Source organism: Gobio gobio (genome assembly GCF_949357685.1).
Source record: "Gobio gobio genome assembly, chromosome: 7".
Lineage (NCBI taxonomy): Eukaryota > Metazoa > Chordata > Actinopteri > Cypriniformes > Gobionidae > Gobio > Gobio gobio.
In genome coordinates, this window is record NC_137103.1 from 28,761,552 (window position 1) to 28,788,835 (window position 27,284).

Consider the following 27,284-nt stretch of genomic DNA (forward strand, 5'->3'; position numbering starts at 1 on the left):
CGGGAGAACACCTGGCCTTACCTGGTGATGTGGAGGACGTTGAGCGGGCCCGCCTCCTCAACTCACCCATATCCCAGGCTGGCCTCTTCGGCGGCGCGGCTGAGAACTGCGCCCAACGGTTCTCGGCCGCCCCAGAGCAGACTGAGGCTGTAACACGTACTGCCCCGGCGGCCAGCTGCTGCACCAGCCGCCGGCTCAGTCGCCTCAGTCCGCTCGCCGCCGAAGGCGCCCTCCCTCTTCCCGCCCGGCCCCAGCAGCAGCCTTCACCTGGGCCGCGCCGTGGAGGTGGTTGAGGATGTCGCCCAGTCCGCTCCCCAGACTGGTTAAACGCCAGGCTGGAGGTGGACAACTCAGAGAGGGGTTCCAGTTCTTCCCAGGGGATGGTAGCAGGGCCTCTCCTTCCCCCGGTGGAGGGCCGGGGGAAAATCCTTCTGCTGCTGCCCCCCGGGCTAGCAGCGCTTGGGAAGAACTCATGTTCCTGTCTCTGAGGACCCAGAGACCGGTGATGACGGTGTGCGCCACCCACGAGTCCCGCCACTCGCATCCCTCTCTGTCGCCAGCCTCCTGGCAGAGCAGACCCCAGAGGAACATGCGTCCTTCCCTGGTCTCCTCTGTCAGGACGCAGCCGTTAACCGTGCCCCGACCCTGTCCGGGCCGGTAACACTGCCTCGCTGCCCCACCCTGGGTACGTCTGCCGTCCGTATGACCCCGTTGGTGCAGTCTCTGGAAGCATGGCTTCAGCTTCTGGGGCTGTCCCGCTAGGTCGCGCGGACCGTCAGGCGCGGCAACGCGATTCAGTTCGCACAGGCTCCTCCCCGCTACAGGGGAGTCCGCTATACCGTGACCGGGGCCCATGCCCCCGTCATGCGTGCGGAGATTGCCACCCTGCTGGCGAAGGGTGCGATCGAGCCTGTCCCTCCAGCAGAAATGAAGTCGGGGTTCGACAGCCCCTACTTCATTGTACCCAAGAAAACCGGTGGGTTACGGCCAATCCTGGACCTTCGTATCTTGAACCGATCCCTTCACTGGCTTCCGTTCAAGATGTTGACTGCTAAACGCCTTTTCGAATGCGTTTGTCCTCACGATTGGTTGCAGCGATCGACCTGAAGGACGCCTACTTTCATGTCTCCATCCTTCCTCGACACAGACCGTTCCTACGGTTTGCTTTCGAGGGGCGGGCATATAAGTACGCGGTCCTCCCATTCGGGCTATCTCTGTCCCCTCGCGTCTTTACGAAGATTGCCGAGGCAGCCCTTGCGCCCCTTCGGCAGCACGGGGTTCGCATCCTGAACTATCTCGACGACTGGCTCATACTGGGCCACTCTCGGGAGCAGGTTTGCGGACACAGAGATCGGGTGCTCCAACACCTAGCCGTCTGGGCCTTCGGGTCAACTGGGAGAAGAGCAAACTCTGCCCCGCGCAGAGGATCTCTTTTCTCGGTATGGACATCGACTCGGTCGCCATGTGCGCGCAGCTTTCGAGCGAGCACGTGCAGTCTCTGCTGACTTGCCTCCGTCAAATCGAGAGCAAGAGTGCGGTTCCACTGAAACTGTTTCAGAGGCTCCTGGGGCATATGGCATCTGCAGCCGCGGTAACGCCGCTCGGATTGCTTCATATGAGACCGCTTCAGCACTGGCTTCGCGATCGAGTCCCGAGATGGGCATGGCAGCCTGGCACGTTCCGGGTTCAAGTGACCCGGCCCTGCCTACAGACGCTCACCCCGTGGTCGAACCTCAGCTTTCTACGGGCAGGTGTTCCCTTAGAACGAGTTTCCAGGCATGTTGTCGTATCGACGGATGCCTCTGCCACGGGTTGGGGTGCCATGTGCAATGGACAAGCAGCCGCGGGCTCCTGGACAGGACCCCAGCGCCTACTGCATGTCAATTGCCTCGAGTTGCTGGCAGTACGGTTCGCCCTGCACCGCTTCCGAGCGCTGCCGAAGGGTCAACACGTGCTTGTCCGGACAGACAACACGGCCGTAGTAGCGTACATCAACCACCAGGGCGGTCTACGCTCCCGCCGTATGTCTCAACTCGCCCGCCATCTCGTCTTATGGAGTCAGAAGCGCCTGAGGTCCCTTCGTGCTGTCCATATTCCGGGAGTCCACGCAGCCGACGAGCTCTCCCGGGTTCAGCCTCTCCCGGGAGAATGGAGACTCCATCCCCAGACGGTCTAGCTGATTTGGGAACAGTTCGGCGACGCACAGGTAGATCTGTTTGCCTCCCACGACTCTTCCCACTGCAGCCTGTTTTATTCCCTGACCGAGGGCACGCTCAGCTCGGATGCACTGGCGCACAGCTGGCCGCGGGGCCTACGCAAATATGCGTTCCCCCCAGTGAGCCTACTCGCACAAACTCCTGTGCAAGATCAGTGAGGACAAGGAGCAGGTCAATTTGGTCGCCCCGTACTGGCACGGCCGGACCTGGTTCCCCGAACTCATACTCCTTGCGACAAGCCCCTCCCTAGCCTATTCCTCTGAGACCGGACCTCCTTACTCAGAGACGGGGCACCCTATGGCACCCTACGCGGCAGGTTTGAGTGGCCTGCCACCTACGGTGGTCGCCACCATCACTTCCGCTAGGGCAGAGTCCACTCGACATGCCTATGCGTTGAAGTGGAACCTCTTCGTCACCTAGTGCTCTTCCCGCCAAGAAGACCCCTGGAAATGCCCGATCGGGTCCGTGCTTGAGTTTCTCCAAGAGGGGCTGGAGCAAGGCTGTCTCCCTCCACACTCAAAGTTTATGTGGCCGCTATATCTGCCCACCACGATCTCTTGGAGAACAAAAAGGTAAGTCAGCATGACCTGATCATCAGGTTCCTGAGGGGAGCAAGGAGACTGAATCCTCCTCGCTCTCCTCTCGTACCCTCTTGGGACCTCTCAGTAGTTCTAAGTGCTCTGCAGAGGCCTCCCTTTGAGCCTTTGCGGTCGGTTGATATTAAGTTCCTGTCGATGAAGACGGCTCTGCTGACCGCATTGGCCTCTCTTAAGAGGGTCGGGGACCTGCAGGCTTTTTCGGTTTACGAAGTGTGCCTGGAATTGGGGCCGGCTAACTCTCACGTGATCCTGAGACCCCGGCCTGGATATGTGCCCAAGGTTCCTACCACTCCCTTCAGAGATCAGGTGGTGAACCTGCAAGCGCTGCCTTTGGAGGAGGCAGACTCAGCCTTGGCATTGCTCTGTCCAGTACGCGCCCTCCGCGCCTACGTAGACATGACGCAGTGTTTCAGGACCTCAGAACAGCTCTTTGTCTGTTATGGTGGAAAGCGGAAGGGAAGTGCTCTCTCAAAGCAAAGGTTGTCTCACTGGATAGTGGACACCATTGTTTTGGCTTACCAGCAGCAAGGTCGACCATGTCCCCTTGGTGTGAGGGCACACTCCACTCGGAGTGTGGCCTCCTCTTGGGCTCTAGCGCATGGCGCCTCGCTGACAGACATCTGCAGAGCTGCAGGCTGGGCGACACCCAACACATTCGCCAGATTCTACTATCTCCGAGTGGAGCCAGTGTCCGACTATGTACTCGCCCCCCCGAGGGGCCAGTAATGGACCAGGCTTTGGTGTCTTCGCTTGCTCGCCACTCCACTTCACGGACTGGATACGTGCAATATTCTCCTCAGGTGAGCTCCCCGAGAGCCCTGAGCTCCTCCAGCACTGCTTACGCCGATACCTGTGTGTCTGCCCTCTAGCGAGCCCAGACCCTCGTCTCCGGCCAGGTGCCCCGTGTGCATGGTTCCCCTCCGGCGACCCCCACACGAGTATTTCACCGTAAGTCTCCGCAGTGAGCGGGTTTCTTCCCTTGGCGTGTCCCCCGCCAACCCTAGGGTTAAAAATCCACCTTCGGCTGGTACCCTAGAGATCTCCATATGCAGCCCCTAGCCGGGTCATATGTGTCTCTTAAGTCCTCCCCACGGGTAGGCATCCTTGGCATTCCCTCACTGGGATATGCTTCCCAGTGTACCTTGGTAATCCTGTGATAAGTGGGAGTCCTTTCTCCGTACTAGTCTTACGACAGGGTACTCACACTTACGCAGGGCACTGGAAGACAGCTGAGTGGCGGGATTATATTGGGACCCCCATTCGTTAGTCACTAACGTTACGTCGTAGTGACTGAACGAAAGGGAACGTCTCGGTTACGGATGTAAGACCGCATGAATTCGCTCCAAGGATCGGTAGCGAACCGCGGTGAAGGCCGCACGCGTTCAGTGCTTCAGCTGGAAGAATGGATTTGATTATAATATTCTTTATCTGACTCCATTTATCAAAGTGGTCGCATTTAGAAGAGAATCCCAACCGGTTGTTTGGTCATCTATATTTGATAGTCAATCATACATTTAATCGTTCCGTTTTAACCCTTTGTTACAATTATAACGTTCCACATTGGAGATAGTTAATAATTACAGATTAATTCAGAAAGGATCAAAATGTAACAATTTATTAACAATCAAGTAAATGTAAAATGTCAATTACATCATAGACATAAATCTCTTCTAAAAGGAAACACAAATTCTAGTTATGGTTACACTCTAAATAGTTTCAAATAGATGTAAACATAAACCATTAATTATGCTCTGTAGGCCTCTGCCTAGAATGTTACCTGTGAGAGAGAGAGAAAGAGAGAAAGAGAGATAGAGATAGAGATAGAGAGAGAGAGAGAGAGAGAGAGAGAGAGAGAGAGAGAGAAAGCGAGAGAATCCAAAGAGAGCGAGCTACAGATCAAATTCTCTTTTATCCTCTTTCCTGATGTCACCAAATTCAAACCTGACTCTTGTAAAACTGACCAATCAGACCAAACCGTGAGACATTTGAAAATAACCAATCAGACCAAACCTTCCCCCATTGTATCACAGGTGCGAAAACCTTTTGACCAGCCAGCCTTTTGTTCTTCAAACCCCAACTGGCCCCTCTGATGGCGTTAAGGTGGAGGGGGTTGAGTCAATTTCAATATCTTGATCACGACGATGGCAGTTAACAGCAAAGCAGATGATTTTGTCATATTTCAAATATCTTTGATTATTTTCCACCTTACAGGATGTAACCCTCGTTCCCTGAGGAGGGAACGGAGACGTAACGTCCCGTTGCCACATCAGCTGTGCTACCTGGAACGCAGGAGTTCAGTCTTGGCTCCTCAAGCAGGTAACATAATGCGATATTGCCACGTACTTCCTTATATACTCACGCGGTGAGGCGGAGTTACGTATGCAAATTCCGCATGCCCCATGGCATTGGCACGCCATTGGGCGTTTTCTCTAAGCTCGAAGATGATAGGCTTCTAAGCGAAACCCCCATTCGTTAGTCACTAACGTTGCGTCTCCGTTCCCTCCTCAGGAAACGAGGGTTACATCCGTAACCGAGACGTTACTCATGTATGGAGCGATTCAAAGCAACCTCCGTGTCTGTTTTCAGGCCTTCCCGCTTAGCACTCTCCAGCACTGGAAAGCTTCTCTAATATTAAAAGCTGAAAGCTTTCTGAAAGCTCTTTCCTGATCATAACCCTTTATTTTTCAGTGATAATCCTCTGAGTTTTTCTCGTTTGTAATGAATCCAAATGCTGATTGGCTTCACGTTTGTTGTGTCGTTCCGACAAACTTTTAAACAGCGTTTTTCAAATATCGCTTACCCCACCTTTAAGGACTGCAGCTTTAAATGAATCATGCAAGGTGGTTTGCAGCATTTATTTAGTTTTAAACAAAACACAAATTTGCGCTCTTGGTAGATTGCGTTGTGTGTCTGTGTTCTTTTATTTGTGTGTCGTCAGTAGATCATGTGCAGAACTTTTTTTTTTAATTGCGCTCTCACGTTAATTTGTTTTGTAAACCCTGGCCCCAAGTCAGGTGACCTGGGTGGAACTGTGGTTTCATAGTGTGAATTGAAAAAAATTTGAAAATATTGTTTCAGATAATATTTGTGAACAATGAATACAGGCAAAAAAAGTCAACAGCAGAACCGATTGTAGCTGGAAACATTGAAACGGCAGGTTGAGAAGATGAGCAGATTTTTGAAGACGTGCATCAGTAAAAAGATGTAAGCCCTATGTGATTAGTGTTCACACTCTTGTTCTTCCTCTGATGTTCTTCTGCATCACACAGTCGTTCTGATAATGCATATTGTTTGGTCCCCGGTGGTGTGGTGCTCAATTTGCTCTTGGAGTCTTTCCAGCTTTGTGAAAGTCCTCCTGCAGTCCAGATGGCCTGCAGTGTTTAGCGGTGTTACAAAGTTAGCCATCACTTTATCAACTAATTAGAATAACGAAACGAGAACTGCATGATTATATAAATAATAAATGCTCAGTTGTCATCTGATAGCCACGGAATCCCCCTGTTGGGAAAAAAAGGTCAGAAATCTAACTCTGAATGTTAATCCAATGAAAGCTTCTCACTATGAATAGCTGCTGCTTAGTGTTTGAATCTGCAGTGAATTAAGGGCTAATATAAAAATATGAAAGGTATTAGTTCTAAAGAATTTATTGTGCTGAGGATGGAAAAGAATTAAGATGGTTGTGAATAATACACCATACTGAAATGATTCCAGTCAAGACCATTTTGCTTGTACTGTATGTGATCGTTCCATTGAGTTTAAAGGAATACTTCATAATTTACTCACCCTCAATCTTTTCAAAAAGATTGCGTGATTATGGATCATGTGAAGATTTATTTAAATATGTGCCTGTCAGAGGGCAAAGCATTTCCTCATTCTATTTAAACATCTTAAGGAGGGTTTTTTTTCCCTTGTCATGTCTTTTCACTGGCTGCTTGCTAGGGTTGCACTATTTTCTGTAAATGTGCTTTGAAATCTATACACTACTGTTAAAAATTTGGGGAGGTCAGTAAGATTTTATGATTTTTTTTTTTTTTTCCAAAATGTCCTTTTTTTTTTTAATCTTTGTAATATTATAAATGTCTTTACTGCCACTTTTTAACAGTTTAATGCATGCTTACTGAATAAAAGTATTAATTCCTTTTAAAAAATCATTTTTTTAAGCATTTTTAAGCTTTTTCCAATGCAATGAAAGAATACAGTGATCACTGTCAAGCTCCAGAAAACACCATAAAAGTATAGTCGATATAAGTCAGGCTATGTTTCAACTCTTCAGAAGCCGTAATAGCTTTGTGCGAGGAACAGAAGGAAATTAAATTGTTCTTGACTGAAAATCTAGACATCTTTCATCACTCTCAAATCTCTCACACTTCTACAAGAATCACAGAAGTCATACGACATCGGGGAGAGTAAATCTTGACACATTTGTTTAAAAACAAAAGTGTTGCTTGTCCCATCCCATTGAATTTTTCTCAGATATTTTATGGGCAGCTGTCAGTTTAATTTACATATAATGTCCTTAAATATTGTTTTAAGTGTGAGTGCACTAGGTCGGTACATTGTGACAAATATTTTTTGGTCCCTTTAGCCTACAGGTACATCCTGTGATCTCATCCTTTTATTTTGCTCAGTATCAGCGTTTTTTTCAATATCAGGACATCATCTTAAGTGTATTAGAAGCCATCACTGAGGTAGCATTTATCTCCTTATGTTTCAATGTACCCTGATTGTTTTGTCTGATTCCAGGGGCCAGGAGACTGTAATGGCCCAATCTGTTTGAAGTTTCAGTCAGGCTGTGACACTTAAAGAGGTTGATAGAGCTGAGAGTTGCCTGCCAGGCTTACAACTGCTGTCTCTGCTGCTGGTGTAAACACTGCTCTCATGTTAGGGCTCTGTGTGTTTCTGTGTGTTGGTGTGTGTGTGTGTGTGTGTGTGTGTGTGTGTGTGTGTGTGTGTGTGTGTGTGTGTGTGTGTGTGTGTGTGTGTGTGTGTGTGTGTGTGTGTGTGTGTGTGTGTGTGTGTGTGTGTGTGTGTGTGTGTGTGTGTGTGTGTGTGTGTGTGTGTGTGCGCGTGCACGTGCGCGCGTGTGTGCATATATTACATGCTACATATTACACTGTGGATGCCACGCTCAGTGTTTGCATTGTGCTCTTTTAACACTTCTTTGACCTAGTATGTTTTCCTTAGCCAATACATACTGTATGTATGAAAGATATGATATCAGCTTAACTTTACATGATGCAATATTATACATTTGGATATGAAAACATATATATTATATTTTATATATTAAGTATTATATAAAAACATAAATGTGCTGTCTTTGTAGTCTAGATGATATGTAATCCATAAATGCTTAAATAATTTTAATTTGAATGTTTAATTATTTTGTAATGTTCATTTCTGTATATCAAAATCTACATTTATAACATTGAACATTTTTGAAAAAAATAAAAATAAAATCACACCTCTATTTCTTCTTGGTATTTCAGCATCCTGAAACTGCTTTCGGACACTTAAAAATAATTAAAGGGTTAGTTCACCCAAAAATGAAATTGCTGTCATTAATAATGCACCCTCATGTCGTTCCAAAGCCATAAGACATTCGTTCATCTTCTGAACACAAATTAAGATATTTTTGATGAAATCTGAAAGCTTTCTTACCTCCCTATAGACAGCAACGTCATAACCAATTTCAAGGCCCAGAAAGGTAGTAAAGACCTCTTAAAAATAGTTTGTGTGGTTCAACCTTAATGTTATGAAGCGACGAGAATACTTTTTGTGCGCAAAAACAAAACAAAAATAACTTAATTCAACAATTTCTTCTCTTCCCTGTCAGTCTCCTACGCTGTTCATGTTGTAAATACAGTGCAGCGCTTCCAGGTTCTACGTCAGAACGCCGGCTCATTATTGGCCGACGCTGTACACATCTCTTATTTCTTCAAAAATACCTTACTTTGTGTTCCGACACATGAGGGTGAGTAACTAATGATAGAAATTTCATTTTTGAGTGAACCAACCCTTTAAATTATTTGCATTAGATACAAAATATCAAACTAATTGTCATCTGCATTCTTCAAGTGTCCTAGCAGAATAACCACTGATGTAGTTTATCACATTAATCATGAAAATATCCGATACATTTTGTCTTCATTTTAAACAATATATCTACTGATTTGGCATTTAAACTTGTGTTTTTTTTCTTGTAAATTGTACTAAAATGCCACTTTGGTTTGGATATTTTGCATCTAATGCAATACAATTGACACATTTTAAGTGTGGCTATGTGTCCAAACACTTTTTGGGGTCCCAGTATTTGTCCAATTGTAGGAACGGCTCCTCAAGGGTAAAATAATAGAAGTTTTAGAAGATTTAAATCCTTTTTAAAGTTTTGGTCAGCTGAATTTCCCTCTAGTGTAAACCGCTTTATTTATTTCCTAGACTTTGGACTATTGATGCAATTTAGAGAGTTAATTATATTTTCAATCTGCCAGCTTACCGTAGACGTTACTGTCTTCATCTTCATCCCTCATATAAACATAATTACACACACATAGAGACAAAGCCAAACATGCTGCATTACATTTCTTCTGTACTTTATAAACTGTTGAAGGTTAGTTAGTCCAGACAGCTGTAAGTTACTGCACAGGAGAAGTTATAGCTCAAAACTAATATATATATCATTTCTCTTCTTTCTCCTTTGCTTGTCATGCACTGCTAATACGGACATCTTCAAAGGCTCAGGTCAGTGCCTCATTCTGTGTTTCTCCCTGTGCATCTGTTAACCCCGCTGCCCCAGCTAGCCTCCGTGGCCCCAGCCGTCCTCCAAATAAGAGGAGCACAAGTGTATTTTGATCACGGGCTGACTGAGATTTGAATTAGTATGAAGTACATTTTCATGTCATCTCTGGCCCTTCAACTGACATTTGAGAAGGATCAGGGGACTTCATTATCCGGCCCAGAGTACCTACATCCTCCAAGAGGTTACAGGAACTGACCTGCGAGCTGCAGAGCTGGTTTATTTTTCTTAAAATATTATCTCAGCTTGAAAGCTAGGCAGGGAAAGTTGCCGTGAAGGAGGAAAGAATCTTATTTTTGTGCTATTTAAAGAACAGATGGGAGCTTTTCCTTAATGTGTTATAACTGAGCGCCTTCTTTGCATTGTAAAAGTCAGATGACAGGTTGGATGTTTATAGTTAGCTGTATAGAAAAAGTGTCAGGCACGCTGTAAAACTGACTTTCCCCATTAATTGCTTTTGAATAAAATTATTTGCTGCTGATGATGAGTGTTGCTGCATTAATGGTTGTTTCTTAACGTGGCAATTTCATTTCTTGATGTTTGTAGAGCTTGATATTTGTCTATGTTAATGAAATTACCCATTTTTTTAATGCTTCAGTAGATTTATTGCCAATTTCATTCATCATCTTTTCACTCACTTCTCACATCTTGAGCATCGTCTTAACAATCATTTGATTATTGTAATTGGAAATGCAATGACACTCATTAAAAGAGAAGAGAGGAGACGAGGGGAGACGAGAGGAGACTAGAGGAAGAGAGCTGATGGGGCTTTTAGCAGCTGCAGGGCCAGATGGGATATTTTGAGAGGGTATGTTTAGGGCGTGTATATCCCCGTCGGGAGGAGGCTATAAATGTACAGTCTCAGTTGTTCAATGTGTTTTCATAAGCCATTTTGTTACAGAGTTTGTTGGTTTTAATGCCAAATATTTTGTAACTGCAGTGTTTGGCTTCTGGACTCATTTGTGAATACATCATGTCTACTGAAGTTAAGAAGCAGGAGAATACCCTACATGCATCACATCAAAAAGCCTGATGCAAGCCTCTAGCCGGTCATCGGCCATCATTATAAACTGAAGAAATGGAGCATAATCAGGATAGACGCACATCTGACGCAAATGAAAACAATACTGTGAGAGACTGAGGACAACGTCATGTGGCATTCTCAAACCATTTGACGTATATAACAGTTGTGATGTTTGCAAGGCTTGAAAAGTGGGTATTTCATGTGGCTAAACCTGAATTGTGGACGAATATTTTCCTCCTCAAATAAACCTGAATTTTTGAATGGAGGTTAGAGGTCGAGCTATTTGGCTACTGTCTAGTTCCTCCAGGATTTTGCGATCTTGCAAACGCAAGAATTAATGCAAATTCAACCAAATGGTGCACTATTTGTGCACCAAATGGTTTAAATAAAGGTGTTGTAAAAGGAAAGATTCTGATTTGGGGCAGGCCCTTTTGTAAGTAATATGTAATATTCCTAAGAGATATCGCCAAACATTAATCACTTGTCTAGTGTTTTTGCAACCTGGTCACTTTAACCCTTGTGCACTGTTCGATTTCTGGTTACACCCCTTATGGTCCGGGTCAAATTGACCCTAATTGGATTCAATACAATTCCCCAAAAATAACACTATGAAAAAACACATACAATCAGGTACAAACAATTAACTTTTAATATCAATACTTTTCACACATTACAAAGAATAAATATCTGAATTTACGATTTATAAAAATACTTTTAACCATTTTTATTTTTATTTTTAAGATTGGCCCTTAGGACACTTGCCTTTATACATTTAGAACAATACTATCTTAGTCTAAACCTAAAGAAATCTTGACCAACTATATAGCATTTTAAAGCTTTCAGACTCTAATTTTCATATTTGGTGACTGATTTTCAAAAGAGATGACAGAGCAGGAGATAAATAGCGATAGATTCGTCATTTGTGATGCGGTACCAAACTATAACGCACGTTTTGACTCTTTCCATATGTTTTTTTTATATGCATTTTAGAGATTGAATTCAAATCAAATATTAACATTACTGCCCAAACTACTTCTCAATAGGATGTCTACTTCATAGATATTTTGAAAAGTATGAAAATATAACGTTCAGATCACTCAAACCATATATGGAAATCCAAGAGTCTACATGTCATCTAGTGGAAAACGTTGGTACTGCACACATAAACTTTTTTTTTTTTTTTTGCGATATCAACCTAAAATTTGGTAAAGAATTTGTTCAGATATTTAGCTTTGATTTTCTTGAGGTTTTAGAATTTAACATGTTTTGTAAAATGTATATTTTATATAAAATATAAAAATATATATGTTATATATTTTCATGTTCATAAACTTCTATAACTTGTTTTAAACTTTACTTTTACGACTTATACAGTGATGGCCGATTTCAAAACACTGCTTCATGAAGTTGTTAATAGTTGAAGAGCTGAGATGCACAAAGTATTTTGTATTTTGTGGCTGTACAGTTGCTTTTGAACAGCTATCCTATATGGGTCAAATTGACCCACAAACAGCAAGAGTGTATACAATTTTGATATGCACATTTCACAATGCATTATCATGTTGAAACTTTGCATGCATGTTAATGACCCTAAATGAGAAAAGGTCACACAATTTCAAGAAAAACAATGTAGGTTAGATAGTATTTCAGATAGATTGAAAAACGAAATTATGACTAATTTTTACCATTTGTGGCATACAAAAAATATTTCTGTATTGAAAAATGGGGAAAAGCAAATTTTTTTAGCTTCATAGGTTAGTAAAAAACTAAAATAACAAAATATAACCAAGAAATGTTATTATTTTGGGTCTCTACAATTGCCTTAGAACATTAAAATATGCGGGTCAAATTGACCCGTGAACATCACGAACGTAACAGTAAATGTGTGTGTATATGTCAAAACACATCAGCGTGTTGAAACTTTGCATGCATGTTCATGACCCTAAATGAGAAAAAGTCACAACATTTTAAGAAAAAAAACATAGGTTAACTGATATTTCTGACAACTTAAAAATCAAAACGGGTCAAATTGACCCGCAACATAACACAAGGGTTAAAACTGCATGAACATTTTCAAAGGCTTTTTGTTAAGCGCTGCCGGAAAAAAACTGTGTATGGGCTAGAGGTTCATTGTTTGTATTTAAAGTATAATACTGAATATAATTGGAATTAATCTAGTCCTCATAATGACTTCACCAGTAGATTGATGTACATTATTTTATTAGATTTGCACGTTGTTTAATATTTCAAATGAATACAGTTACAGACAGTACTAATTTAAGATTTAAAAATTTACAAAAATAGAGAATAACAATTGGTTATAGTAAGTAAGCTTACTGTCAGTTATATTTATTTTATAAATACATAATGGTTATTGGTGGATTTTTAATGCAAATCAACACAAAATTGCTACAAATATCTGCTACAAATAAGCTGCAGCAAATGTAGTCATTTTGGGCTAAAAATATCATGGGGAAAAAGTCCATTTAAATCATGGTGTGACTTATTGGCAAACTTATTGGCATTTTTTCCAGCCTAGGTGATGTTGGCTGATAAAGAAGCAGATAAAGTTATACTAGAAGACTATTGAAAAGACTGTGCTTCCATCCCTCACAGCTTTGTTTTCGTTTGCATCAGATTAGATATGGTGTCTACTCTGACTAACGTCTACAGGGAATCTCATAAATATAAAAGAGATTTCTTAAATTTCTTTTTCAATATATTACAGCTTTTGTGGTTCACGTTAACCACACAGATGTGTGAGATAAATCATGGAAGCTTCAAAATATAAATGAATTTTGCTGTAATAATTTCATTATGGCTGCCTCTGTGTGTCTGTAGGTGTATGAGGCTGTACCCTGTCGAAGCGAGTGTGGTCAGTACGAGTGGGTAACAGACCCCTGGTCAGTCTGCACCATCAACACAGTGGACGAGCTGCCAGCCTGTGGGGAGGGTGTCCAAAGCCGCAAGATCCGGTGAGCAAGGACACATTCTTACAGAATAACCCCATCACAGATGCTTCTCTTATGGGTCATGACCCACTCCAGTCTGCCACCCTTGTCTTCCAGATCCTCATTCTGTTGTTCTTTCTGTGTGACAGGTGTGTGAGGCGTGGTAGTGGGGATCTGGTTAGCAGTGTGAATAAGACCCTGTGTGACCAGGAAGAACTCCCTCCCCAAGCTCAGACCTGTGTCCTGCCATGCCCTGATGACTGTGTGATGTCCCAGTGGAGTCAATGGAGCACCTGTTCAATAGTAATATGTCCTTTTTTTTTCTTGTGCTATGTCCTGTTGGCACAATTTAAAAAATTCAGCAACATTGTGAGCTGACCCTGATGCATAGACCAGAATACAGAGGCCCCAAAAATGATTTGCACTCTTTTTGGATGCTTAAGCTAAGAGAGCAAATAGCAGATAATTATTAGCCAATAAATAGCATATTTTTTACACTGGCGTTCAAAAGTTGGTAAGACTTCTTAATTTTTTTAAAAAGTCTCTTACGCTTACCAAGACCATATTTATTTGATCAAAAATACAGTAAAATCAGCGATATTATGAAATATTAGCCGCTTTTCCACCGCCGGGCCAAACTGTTCTCATTGCTTAACCATTCCATGCCAATCAGGCCCTGCCGGTACGGATATGGTTACATTTTCCACTGTGGGGCTGATAACGGAGTTCTTTGGAATGTAATGCAAATACGTCAGCCATTGTCACTACAAGCATTCTACCAGCACGAATTCTGGGCAGAGAACTGTTTGTAATTGCACCGTGCTGTACCAGGCTCAAATCGAAATATAACCATAACTGTTCCTTGCCATTCTTAGAAACATTCTGCCCGACGGTGGAAAAGCGGCTATTGTTACAATAAAATAAGTAAGAAATATTTCTTATTATTACCAATGTTGAAACCAGTGCTGATTAATATTTTTTGTGGAAACTGTGATACATTTTCAGGATTCTTTTATCAATAAAAAGTTCAAAAGAACAGCATTTATTTGAAATGTAAATCTTTTGTAACAATGTTAGTCTTTAAAAGTATTAATTACTATTAAAACATATTTAATTAATCAGTGTTTGGCAGCAGCGTCCTTACTAATAGCAAAACCGTAAGTTTAACTGCTTCAAAAACAGTAATGTTACTACCTCACCACTGAGAAATGTCATATAGCCTTTCAGCTGCGAAAACAATTTTACTGATAAAGTTTCTGTGTGCTTGTATGTTTTCATTTTTGGGAGTGTGTGTCTGTACTATATGTGTATGGGAGAGAGAGTGGGAGAAACAATGCTTTTAAAATGTAATTTCATGAGGAAAACATGGAAATAGTTTGTTATATGTATTGGCTGGGTAAGTGTCTGTTCATTTGCTGGTGTAGGCTGTAAGGACCTTTTTGAAATATCTGAAATCATTTGGCGAAGTGATATTGAACTGTATTGCGGTCGAGACCTGCCTGGAACTACTTTAGCTGTGCATTTACTGAAAAATAATTGCAGACCTTAGAGTGTTCGCCAGCCAATCTGAATCAAGCATTCGACAATCCTGTAGTATAAATGTTAATAAAATATATCAACCAATACTGATCTCCATTATCAGACCAAACTGGTACCAATATAATGTATACATCTCCAGTACAAAAGTGTTTTTTTATGTATGAAGTCAGTTATCCTTAAATTCACGCATATATCCAAGCAGATTAACACAGATGTAGATCACCGCATTAACTATGGTCATGTTCCACTAACATTTGACCAGAATAAACTAGTATAAGGATTCATACTGCTCTTAGCTGTTTTCAGCAAGATTGCCTTGTTGACTTTTTGAAGGTAAAAATTATGCACTGGTGTTTATGAGCTCATAAAAATATGCCCCTTGAGAGATCATTTCTGTCTGTGAATTAAGAACAGAAATGTTTTACAGTACATTTTTGCAAGATTCTTTCTCAGCTCGGGCCATGACATAAGACCGTGTCGAGATGTTTTGCATCCATTTGAATATTTCACATTAATGCTGCCTCGCAAGTCAAATCTTCATACAGTTCTCCAGAGTTCCCGCGGCGAAATTTCAAACGGTGAATATGGAGAAAAGTGAAATCAGTATGCAGATGAACCTCCAGTAGTAATGAAGCATTTGTTATTCTAATTAATGTTGTGCATAAAAAGTTACCCTAGATACAATTTGCCATCGGGCCACTGACTCATTGAAGTGCAAACAGCTCTTCAATTCGCACTCAACAAATCAGAAACAAACTGGATGAGTTATCCTGGCTCGGCCCAACCTACACAAGACTGCCAAGCCATTTCAGCATAATTTGGTCCCTCCGCTAATCGCATTAGATCGCAATTCTACCTTGTACGGTCTCAGTTCCAAGCAATGTTTGTTCTCTTCGCTTTGTCAAAGCGCTCAGCCAGCGCGGCGAACATGTCAAACACCAATGTTCGGTGATTGAGCTTGGTTAATTGGTTTCAGTTTTACATAATTATGAAATGTTCCCCAAAAAACCTGGGTGCACAGATATATGGCACTAGCCGAATAGAGCTCATGCTGATGATCACCCTCCCCAATAGTGAGATACATGGACGTGGCCAGCTAGCCGTTTAAAGGGTCTCATTAGCGTCTGACAGTGATGGAGATGCAGATTAGTTGCTGCCTGCAGCCTAACAGCTTCTAACAGTGCACTTAGCATTGCAAGACCATGTGGCTGCCTGACTGCTGTGGTTCTTTTGTTTTGTTTTCACAATGCAGCCAGTGTGACTGAGCGCAGCAGTATTTCTCAGCTTTTCAATGTATATGCACTTTTAAAATAGTGTTTAGACTTTGATGTGCTTGGCGTCAAAGCCCCCCTTTGACAATTTAATTGTATTTATTTGTAGCCATGTGACGAAAGCACAGCGAGGATGAGGACGAGACACATGCTGCGCCCCCCGGTGGCCGACAGACCGTGTCCAGACAGTAACCAGACAGAGCCCTGCAACCTCAACAGCACCTGCTTCAATTATCACTACAATGTCTCCAGTGGGTTTCTCTCATTCTGCTTGACACAACACTGAATATGACATTGGCATCTAATGACTGTTGCATGACAAGTTCACTTCAACAGCACATTCTGAAGCAATGGTTCTCAACCTTTTTCACCCGAAGGCCCCCCGTTGTATAATACAAGAAATGTCTGGTCGTATTGCTGTAATCATGACAAAGCTGCTTGGTTTTAGGCAGTTTTTATTAACAGAAACTAGTGTAGCACTTTATTTTACAGTCCTGTTCCCCATGTACATACTATGTACTTATTACAGTAATTACAATAACTGGGTACAAACTCTGAACCTACCCCTAAACCTAACCTTAAAGGGATAGTTCACCCAAAATTACCCCATGATTTACTCACCCACAAGCCATCCTAAGTGTATATGACTTTCTTCTTTCAGACAATACAATCTGAGTTATATTTCCAAGCATTTTAATGACAGTAAATGGCTGCCCAAAATCTGACGACCAAAAAGTGCATTCATCCATCATAAAAGTGATCCATACGGCTCCAGGGGTTTAATAAAGGCCTTCTGTAGTGAATCGATCGATGAAAATATCTATATTTAACACGTTATAAAGTAAAATATCAAGCTTCCGGCGGACCGCCGTCCGTATTAAACTTACGGAAAAAGTATAACTGGCACGACGCTGAAGTAGGACATAGCAGAAGCATTTTGAACTGCGAGAGGCACTACACTTTCTTCACTTTTACACAAAACATCTGTTCGCTTTAGAAGGCCTTTATTACCCCCGGGAGCTGTGTGGATTTCTTTTATAATGGATGGATGCTCTTTTTTGGTCTTCAAATTTTGGGCTGCCGTTCACTGCCAGGACATTTGTTAATATAACTCCCATTGTATTCGTCGGAAAGAAGAATGTCATATACACCTAGGATGCTTGAGGGTGAGTAAATTATGGGATAATTTTCATTTTTGGGTGAACTATCCCTTTAGCCCCTGTTGTTACCTTATATCACCCAGTATTTTCTTAAGTAAGTACACTGTAAGTACACGAACTGTAAAATAAAGTGCAACCAAAACTAGAGATCTTGCATATTAGCCATTAATGTGCCAAAACATAAAATAGTTACATATTGCCATGAGAATGTGTTGAATAATAGTATATTTATAAATTAGCATTAACCTTACATTAATTATAGCTTTTATGATCATTGTTAGTTCATGACACCTGTCTAATGTTAACAAATTGAACCTTGTTTTAATGTGTTATCAATGTTGATATTGAACCCCACATTCTCAGTATGTACTTTTAGACCAAACTGTATGTCTATTGATAAAAGTGGCAAAAAGGACAAAGAGAGGTAACAAAGACAGCCTGTCTAAGGCAATCTGATAAAGTGCCTTTATCAAGAACACATTGATGATTGCTCAAGGATCTGCCCTTGCAAGGTTCTAACCCGCAATCTTTTGGGCTTCATTCCAGATCTTTAACCAGCAGGCTATGCCGCCCATAGAAGGAAACCTTCCAGTTGAGTACTGGGAGAGACTGTCCACTTTAGTACTAATGGGAACATGACTACACTTTGCCTTACATAACAGGTTCTTAATAGATAAGTTATGATGTCCAGGGTGAGTTTCCAGTTCAAACAAGATCGAAGCTCGTACTTTTCCTCTCTCCTTTATGTTGCTCTCTCACGCTAACATCTCCACTGAGAATGTGAACTTCTGAATTGATGTTAATTCACTGCTTTGGATTGTCCGGTCGCCTGCAGCCACTCCACGCCATCCATATTGAGCTTACCAGGGCATCTGCACATGTGAAGGATCATCCTATAAAGCAGATAGATACTAATTCTCCAGATAGACCCTAATGAAGGAAATGGGCATGGAGATATGGATGAGATGATAAGCGCTTTCTTGCACAGAGACCATGAAATCGCTGATCATATCAATGCTGATACTGCTCCTCGAAGCCATTCGACTGATTAAAGACAGATTAGCATCATAAAGACGGCCTAACTTCTGCCTTCAGATCACAGTGCGTCTCACTACTCTACTTTGCCGTTTCATAGACATTAGCTTAATCACAGTTTGCATACTTCTTCAAAAACTACACTATCATTCAAAAGTTGGTAAGATTGGGGTTGGTACGATTTTTTTTAACGTCTCCTAAGTCTCTTACGCTCACCAAGGCTGCATTTATTTGATTGAAAATACAGTATTCATGTGAATTATTATTATTATTATTATTATTACAACAATTTAAAATAACTGTTTTCTATTTAAAATGTAGTTTATTCCTGTGATGGCAAAGCGGAATTTTCAGCATCATTACTCCAGTCTTCAGTGTCACATGATCCTTCAGAAATCATTCTAATATGCTGATTTGGTGCAATAAGAAACATTTCTTATTGTGATCAAAGCTAAATATTTGTATGTAAACTGTGATACTTTTTTCATGATTCTTTGATTAATATAAAGTCCAAAAGAACAGCATTTATCTGAAATAGAAATACTTTGTAACATTGTATATGTCCATTGTATATGTGATTAATTTAATGCATTCTTGCTGAATAAAAAAAATCAGCAAACTTCTGAATAGTAGTGTATATGTAATATATCATTTTAAATATGGACTGAGCCATTATGACAATATTACAAAATCCTACTATTTCACAGAATTGCGCCTTGATATAGCATCAGACAACACGGGGGGTTGTGAACAATATTAAAAATTTGTGTTTGAATAGTTCTACTTAGATTAAATTCACTACTCCAGATGTTGCATATAATGTAGAATGGATAGTATGCACACTGTTATTTAGTCATGAATGGACATATTTTAAAGGAATTTGAAATGCTGTGTACAGAAATGTGAAATTATATTTGACACTTTGGTCTGACATTTCCTGTATGTGTGTGTGCTTTTGTATCCTTTGGTTACGGGTCAGGCTGGAGCACCTGTCAGCTGAGCGAACATGCCATCTGTGGCCAGGGCACGAGGACACGACTCTTAGATTGCGTCCGCAGTGATGGCAAAGTGGTGGATTTGAGCGTATGCGAGGAGGTAACCTTCATTTCCTGCCACTCCTCTCAGTATAAGTGTTCTCTGAGGGGGAATTAAGCACTATGGGATTGTATTATGTCCTTCAACTGCATGCACTACAAATCAACCATGGCTGTCCATTAACTCCCTACAGTATTGCTCCAAATCCAGAAAATGATTCTTTCATTGAAGTCTTTTACAGTAATAGCCCATCATTGGCTCACAATTGGTTCATCAGACAGAGATTGTGTGTGGTGAGGGGACATGGGTTTAATGGCTGTCCCTCTGATTTAGCTGGGCCTGCCTCAGCCATGGAGACTGGCGATGAACTGTGTGGTGGACTGCCCCTTTAACTGCATCCTGTCTGACTGGGCGCCTTGGACGGAGTGCTCACACACCTGTGGCAGTAAAGGTGAGTCACAGCATGTAATTATACATAAGAAGAGGGGCATTACTCAGTGAGTACACTGTGCCATAAAGCAGGGGTTTTCAAACGTTTTGATGTCAGGAGCCCTCAAATATGATCCCCTTATGATACCCTTTTGGAAATATAAAAGCTACAAAAAAAGTTTACTGTGTGAGAAAAATAGTTATATTTTAAAGACAGCCTGTTGTTGGCTTTTATATTAGCATTGTACCCAATTTAAAAATGCTTTTGATTAAATAACAAATGTAATAAAAGTGCATAAACTTGATTCAATTTAAATGTACACTACCGTTCATACGTTTGGGGTCAGTTAAGATTGATTTTTTCAAGAAATTGACACTTTTATATAATGAAAAATCGAAGTCTATTACAAAATGTTATGAGACTGTATAAAATCTGTTCTTTTGAACTTTCTGTATATCAAATAATCCTGAAAAACATGATCGCAGAATACACAATTAATTACCATTTTAAACTATTTTTAACTGTAAAAAATAAAAAGACTGGAGTATGGCTGCTGAAAATTCGACTTTGCCATCACAGGAAAAAAATTCAATTTTAAAGTGCCCCTATAATGCATTTTTCGAATATTACCTTTCATGCAATGTGTAATATAGCTGTGAATTGTGAATGTAAAAGGTCTGCAAAGTTTTAAAGATCAAAGTGGATGACAAATAAAGTTTTTAGCCATGTTTCTTTTACAGATTTGCGCAAAACTTTTGCAAAAAAAAATTTAAATGTCGATAAGTCATTCCAAAAATAATAGCAACGAATGTTGTTAGGTTTAAGTATATCCCAGCCACCGAGCCATTATTTTGAATCGAAGGTTAAAATCGTAGGTGTGTTATCCAAGCAGTAATGGCAAGGAAAGCCCCTTATATTTTGGAGGGGCCACGTGTGAGGTGTTTCTGGGTGTTTCTCCCTCCTATCTGCTTCAAGGTCATGATAAATTGTGGCATTTCTTTGTTATTCAGAATCCAGTATTCCCGTAATAATTTTGTCTTTTATGAATTTAATAAAGAACTCTGTCTCATCTTCTGTCCAAACATACCACGTGATTTTTTAAGAAAGAATGATCGACTTACGTATGTCAGATGACCTGTAAATGCAGAAAAAAGTGTTTTCATTGCATAAAACTTTTTTGCGATGTATGGAAATGAAAATATCGATTCATAACTGCTGAAATGAGTCGTCAACAATTCCAGTCTCACTTCTATGACATATCTACGTAGGTTCGTAAAAAAATTGCATAATTCCAGCCTGTGGTCTTCATTGGCTGCCATGTGAAACACCATCTATGTAGCATAAATGTGGTTGGTGCTTTTTGCTAATGTCAAAAAACCTACTGTAGGTTGAAGCCCAAAACGGTGATCATTTCAGTTTAGAAGAGCAATCAGAACTATTAAGAAGGATCAGGGGGGAAACATGCATGCAATTTACAGTTCACAATAATATTTAATGTTCTTGTGCAGCTGACATCTTTTCATTTGCATGCAACCTAACCAACAAACCTGTGGAGATAAACACTCTGCTTGCTCTAGGCTCACACTATCAGGTGGTGTGCATTTACTTTGCATTCATTACCATGCCATGTCGGAATCCCTTTTTAATTATGGATGTTGTGTCATGGATCATATTTAAGGATCGGCTTACAGGTTAATGACTCTGGGTTATGAAACCCTAGCTTTCCTGAACACGCCAAATTATTTATCAGTCAAAGGGAAATATTTATTTTATCCATTAGTGTTCTCAAAATTGCAATTGTTAATTTAGAGTTTATCGCCCTGTTTGGCTGATGGAACGGTGCTATTGCTTCATGTAATATAAAATAGGCCAATTACTAGTCTGAAGAGCAGCCCGGGTCCTTATTGCTCAAATGACCCAGCTCCTTAGGAGTTCAGCTGGTTTTTTCTCTTAATTTGACACGTTCAACACAATCTTCATTAATTTTCATTCAGCCATCAGCTTCCTTTCTCAACCAGGCAGTTTACTTTTAAATCCAAAGGGATTTCACCAGGCAACACAAACAGGAAGTTCTCAGCATGTTTTTGGCTACAGACACAAGCGAAGATATAAATGCAAGCTATGCGGGCTGGAAAAAGAGCATTTTCTGCCTGTGTCAAAGCAGTATTGTCTCTTGCGCACCTCGCTGGAGACAGAGAGCTTGGGGTTCATTATGTGTTGTATATATACATAGAGATTTAATGCATCTAGCAGTGGAGCTCAGGAGACCCAAACAACTCTGTGCTTTTCTCTTTACTTTCTTTTTTCTAGCCCTCATTTCTCTCTATTCTCACCCAACCCTCTTCCATCTCCCTACAGGATCAAGTAGAGATATTTCCACTGTCATATCACGTCATTTTAAGGGCTTCCTCATCTGGCCGGAGTGCTTCAGTTTTAATGAATGACATGCTCGAAGCGGCCAGCTGTAGAGGCAGCTCTTGAAGGCAGCATTTGATGAGCAGTTATGTTGTGCTGTGAATGTCATTTCTGTTTATTATTTTTTTAAGACAAATGTTTAATGCTCGACTGGAAGGAGGGCTTTTCACAGTCAAACTCACTGGAGTGCTATTGAGTTCAGATGTACATTGATGAAGGGTCTGTATTTTTGCTTTTTCTTGAGAATTTGGGTGAATGGAATGATGGGCCCAAAATTGTATTCTTCATAAAAGCCTTTTTTTTCCACTTGAGATACCCTGCCAGCATCTCATGGTTGTCCTCTTAAAATCCCATAAAGCTTTTTATCTTTTCTCCATCATTCCTTTTAAATGAGTGAGAACAGTGAATGGTAGATGTTCTGTTGGAAAAGGAAACCCCTACCTTGTTCTAAGCTTCAAGGCTGTCAGTTCCCATGTTAATTGAGAATGTCCTGTCCTAGCCAACGCTTATGTGTTGTTGAGCAGGCCGAGAGCTGCTATATACAGTGAACTTCTATATGTCCCTGCTGCGTTGAAAGGAATAGTTCATCAATTACTCACCCTCATGTCATTCTTTATTCAGTGGAGCACAAAAGTAGATTTTTTTTTGCAAAATGTTCAAGCTGCACTTTTTTATACAATGAAAGAGAAGTGCTGTCAAGCTCCTAAAAGACCCAATAAGTATAATTGTGCACTGTAGAATACCAAGTCTTCTAAAGTCATATGATAAGATAAGAAATGAAAGTCATCATTCATTCAAAATCTTTCTGTCCTCCATTGCTCTCAAATCTCATTTGCGTTTACAGGTGTTTCTGCACCTTTGGACACTTCTGGCCCCGTGGACTTGTAGAAAAACACACTTTTCTTTTTTATTTAATTAGTTGTAGTGAATGGTAAATGGACTGCATTTATATAGCGCTTTTAACAGACCTACGGCTATCCAAAGCGCTTTACATTTGCCTCACATTCACCCATTCATACACTCATTCACACACCGACGGCGGTGTCAGCCATGCAAGGCGCCATCCAGCTCGTCGGGAGCAGCTGGGGTTAGGTGTCTTGCTCATGGACACCTCGGCACTTGGTCAGTTGGAACTGGGGATCGAACCACCAACCTTCCAGTTTGTAGGCAACCTACATGAACCACTGAGCCACTGTCGCCACAATGAATGTACATAAAAGTCAAGAAAATTCACACACAATTTCATTTCCACCATGTCTCAATTTCTGTATTGTTTTTAATAGCATTCTTTTGTGAAAAGTACTGTTATAGAAAGGTTTAAATTATTTATGATTATAAATTATTTTAGAATCAGTGTAAATGGTTCAATAGCTTCACATGTAATAAAAAAGCTAATTAATTTGTAGAACTATGGCACACTTACAGTATCACCTGATTTTAATATACTTTGAAAAGAAATCTTAAAAGACCTCCAGATTGATTATAGATCATAAAATGTTATCTTATATAAAAATATCCTAATAATATTAAAAGCATTTGTCAGTTTGCCAGACATTGCTGAATATATTGCTGTTTATGTAAAACAAATAGGCAATATTCACAATTTTCGTTCAATATTTTTAGAATCATATGTTGAACTCTTTTGTTTTATTGCATAGCTATCATTTTATGTATCCAAAATAAATAATCCAAATAATATTTTCAAAAATGTTGCATAATTTGGAAAAATTATAACTGACACGCAATAAAAACATATTCAGTTTACAGGTGATATTTACTGGCACTGTTGTCTCCTTGATGAGCAAGTACAATTCTATTCTTTAAAAAAAGACGAGGGGGGGAACATTTTTTATGTTAAATAATAAATATGAATAAATATTAAATTATTTGTTTATTTAGATTATCATAGTTTTAAACCCAGCTGGACCACCTTGAATTTCATGCTGGTGCAAGATGGTCTTTGGGGAATCTCTTAACAGATGACTGTTTCTGTCTATTCCTGCATTGTATAGTTGATAAATATTTCAGCTATACGACGTGTGAATAATGCATTAATCCACAGCATTGTCCCAAGCTGCTAAAGTACGCACTAATGCAGGCTTGATGTATTTTTAGCAATGTCTCTGCTGTTTGCCATATTTTCATGGAGTGTATTCACAGATGTCTCTTCGTTTGCGTCTCTGTTCCAGGTGTTATGACTCGCTCTCGCAGCGTGTTACAGCAAGCTCATGATGAGGGACGCCCATGCGCCTCCCAGCTCTCCCAGACCAAACCCTGTCCCATCAGCCCCTGCTACACGTGGCTTGTGAGCGATTGGTCTCCCTGCAGAGTGGAGGTAGATACTGGGCAAAAATAATTGGATCTGCATGTATTTCTGCACTTACTGGTTATTGCATATCACCTAACCTGAGGGCATTCAATCCATGTTTCATACGACCAAGTGGTGTTGAGACCAGCCGCTCGGCATGTCTGTCTGGTACTAGCACAACACTGTTCTTTAATTGAATTTTGTAGAAATTGCACGTGCACATGCCGAGTCTGTGTGTGAGAGAGGGACTTTGTCATTGAGACGTGAGGTAACTGCTGATTAAAGTCATGCTGGGATCCACGGTCTTATCATTAGAGGAGAACAGTGGCAGAGTTCAGATTTTCATCGCCTCTCTTCTGCTTTTCTCTCCTCTCTCTTTTGTATCTGAGAAGGATTTTAATTGTACGTCTCGGGGTTTTGCGCACGTCCCTAGAGTCGTGCTTGCCCAGATCAAAAGCTGTCCTCCAATATGAACAAAAGAAATGTTGCAAACACTTTTAACATGCATTTATGTGCTTTCTTTGGTGCTTGGTGTGATAGACACTTTCATATTCATGAACATTATTACATTTCTCTGATATGTGTGACATCTGTGACAACTAATTGTATTTGTAGTCGGTATCAGTATTACATACTGTACATTTCTAGAGACAAGCTAAACCACATATCTGGACAAATGTGATTTGCATAGTTAACATTTGCGACACGAATTATGTTACATTCAAACATATTGTTTTTCATTTAAACATGAGATAACAACAGGAAGAAATGCGATCATGAGGTTAAACTTTCAATAAAAAAAAGTGAGGAAAAAGATTTATACTTAAAACTTAACAGCGTCAATAAAAATGATACATTTTTAATTATTATATTTAAAAGTTATTTATATTTTGAAATTTTAAAGTCTCTGAAGTTTTAAAAAAAATAACCCTTTGACAAACTCCCAAACATCTACTACTACTAATGGCTATCATGAACAAATCAAATATGTTTTGATCAATTATTTTTAAAAATATCAGCAAATCAACAACTTTGTAGAGCTATTAGGAAGCTCTGAAGAAAAGGTCGAATAATATTTTGATTGTGTTTACAAGCACTACAATCTCTAACCAAATGACACATCTGTTTAACAGAAAGGATAAAGGCATAGTTATTTTTTGTCCATTCTTCTTTGAATTTTCAGTCTACATAATTGTCTTCTGTGCATCAGAATAATATTGTGTCATCGTGTTCATGATCAGACGTAGCGCTGTATCAGCATAGGTGTAATCTACGGGTGGGATATGTCCCCACCACTTTTTGCCAGGGTCAGTATTGTCCTTTTTGAACCATCTCGTGGCACAGATGTACCTAATAGAAAGAAACATCTCCATTTTATTTTATTTTACTCAATTTGTTTGTTTGTGTTAAATAAGAGGCAATCTATCGCTGGAATGTGTTGTTTTTTAAATCAGGGCAAGTGCTCGTTGCCGCTGATATCGAGCTGTTACGAGGGCAGATTAAAACCCAGAACCTTTCTGACACGCTTAACAAACGTTCTACCAACAGACCATTAAAGCAGACAATCATTCCATGCGTATCTATGTATTCATTGACGCAAAAGACATTGTATATATAGTAAATGTAAGGATGAAACTATCATGTTAAACATTACTTCTGTGTCGATAAATTAAACTCAGTGTACTATTGGAATTGATTTCTGGACATTATAAAATAATTTTTTCTGCAGTTGTTGTTGTACACATCATTGTATTACCACCACCGCCTCCCCGCACTGTCCCGTAAAAAAGTTACGCCACTGTGTATCAGTGTCCTTGTTGCACATATATATTTCATTTGAAGAAGACATGATGAAATATGTGTGCATACACTGTGCTGGTTCATGTTTGGAGCAGGAGAGAATATGAAATATGTCCATAAAAACTTGCTTGCGCCATTCCAGATATGAACTGTGATTCGTGTTGTTAGTGTTACGAATCTCTCTTCATCTCTTCATACAATCTACTCTTCATGGCCTTCCATGCAATAACAGCTATTCTCATGTCAATACAGTCATATTTTCAATGTGCTGATAGTCAATCTTCAGCTCTCACTGCATCGTGGTGAAAATGTAAACAACACTTTGTGCTACTATACTAAGGAAACACATTTACGACACGTGTCCAAACTTGAACAGGCAGAGGTGAACGAACAGCGCTGAAATGTAGTGCAAAAATGCGGAGAAAATGATGACGTAGATGCGTACTCTCCAGCCACGGTAGCCAATCACTACTCCGAATTAATGCATATACCTCACTTTTCGTGACACTGGTTACATTTTTTTTAAACAAAAACATTTGCTATTGTTGTTTTCATTTATGTGCAACTTGTACTTATGTTAAAATCTCAACAAAACAAAAAAATGTTTTCGAGTTTCATGAAAATGTATTACTTATGTAAGTTTTTGCTGTGGAAGTTGAAACCTTAACTGTGTGTGATCAGGTCACATAGTTCATCAGAAATGGC

General features: G+C 40.6%; 1 protein-coding gene across 1 annotated transcript in view; it reads left to right on the forward strand.

The window, feature by feature from the left end:
* The window catches only part of thsd7ba (thrombospondin, type I, domain containing 7Ba), a gene marked incomplete at its 5' end in the record, with an annotated part of 214,769 nt that overhangs the window by 171,000 nt on the left and 16,485 nt on the right, over positions 1 to 27,284 (forward strand). Inside the window, 6 exons of the mRNA XM_079822385.1 lie at positions 13,477 to 13,610; positions 13,736 to 13,889; positions 16,506 to 16,647; positions 19,571 to 19,686; positions 19,960 to 20,077; positions 24,661 to 24,806. Coding sequence (XP_079678511.1) covers positions 13,477 to 13,610; positions 13,736 to 13,889; positions 16,506 to 16,647; positions 19,571 to 19,686; positions 19,960 to 20,077; positions 24,661 to 24,806 — 810 coding nt within the window. The remainder of the gene's footprint in view (positions 1 to 13,476; positions 13,611 to 13,735; positions 13,890 to 16,505; positions 16,648 to 19,570; positions 19,687 to 19,959; positions 20,078 to 24,660; positions 24,807 to 27,284) is intronic.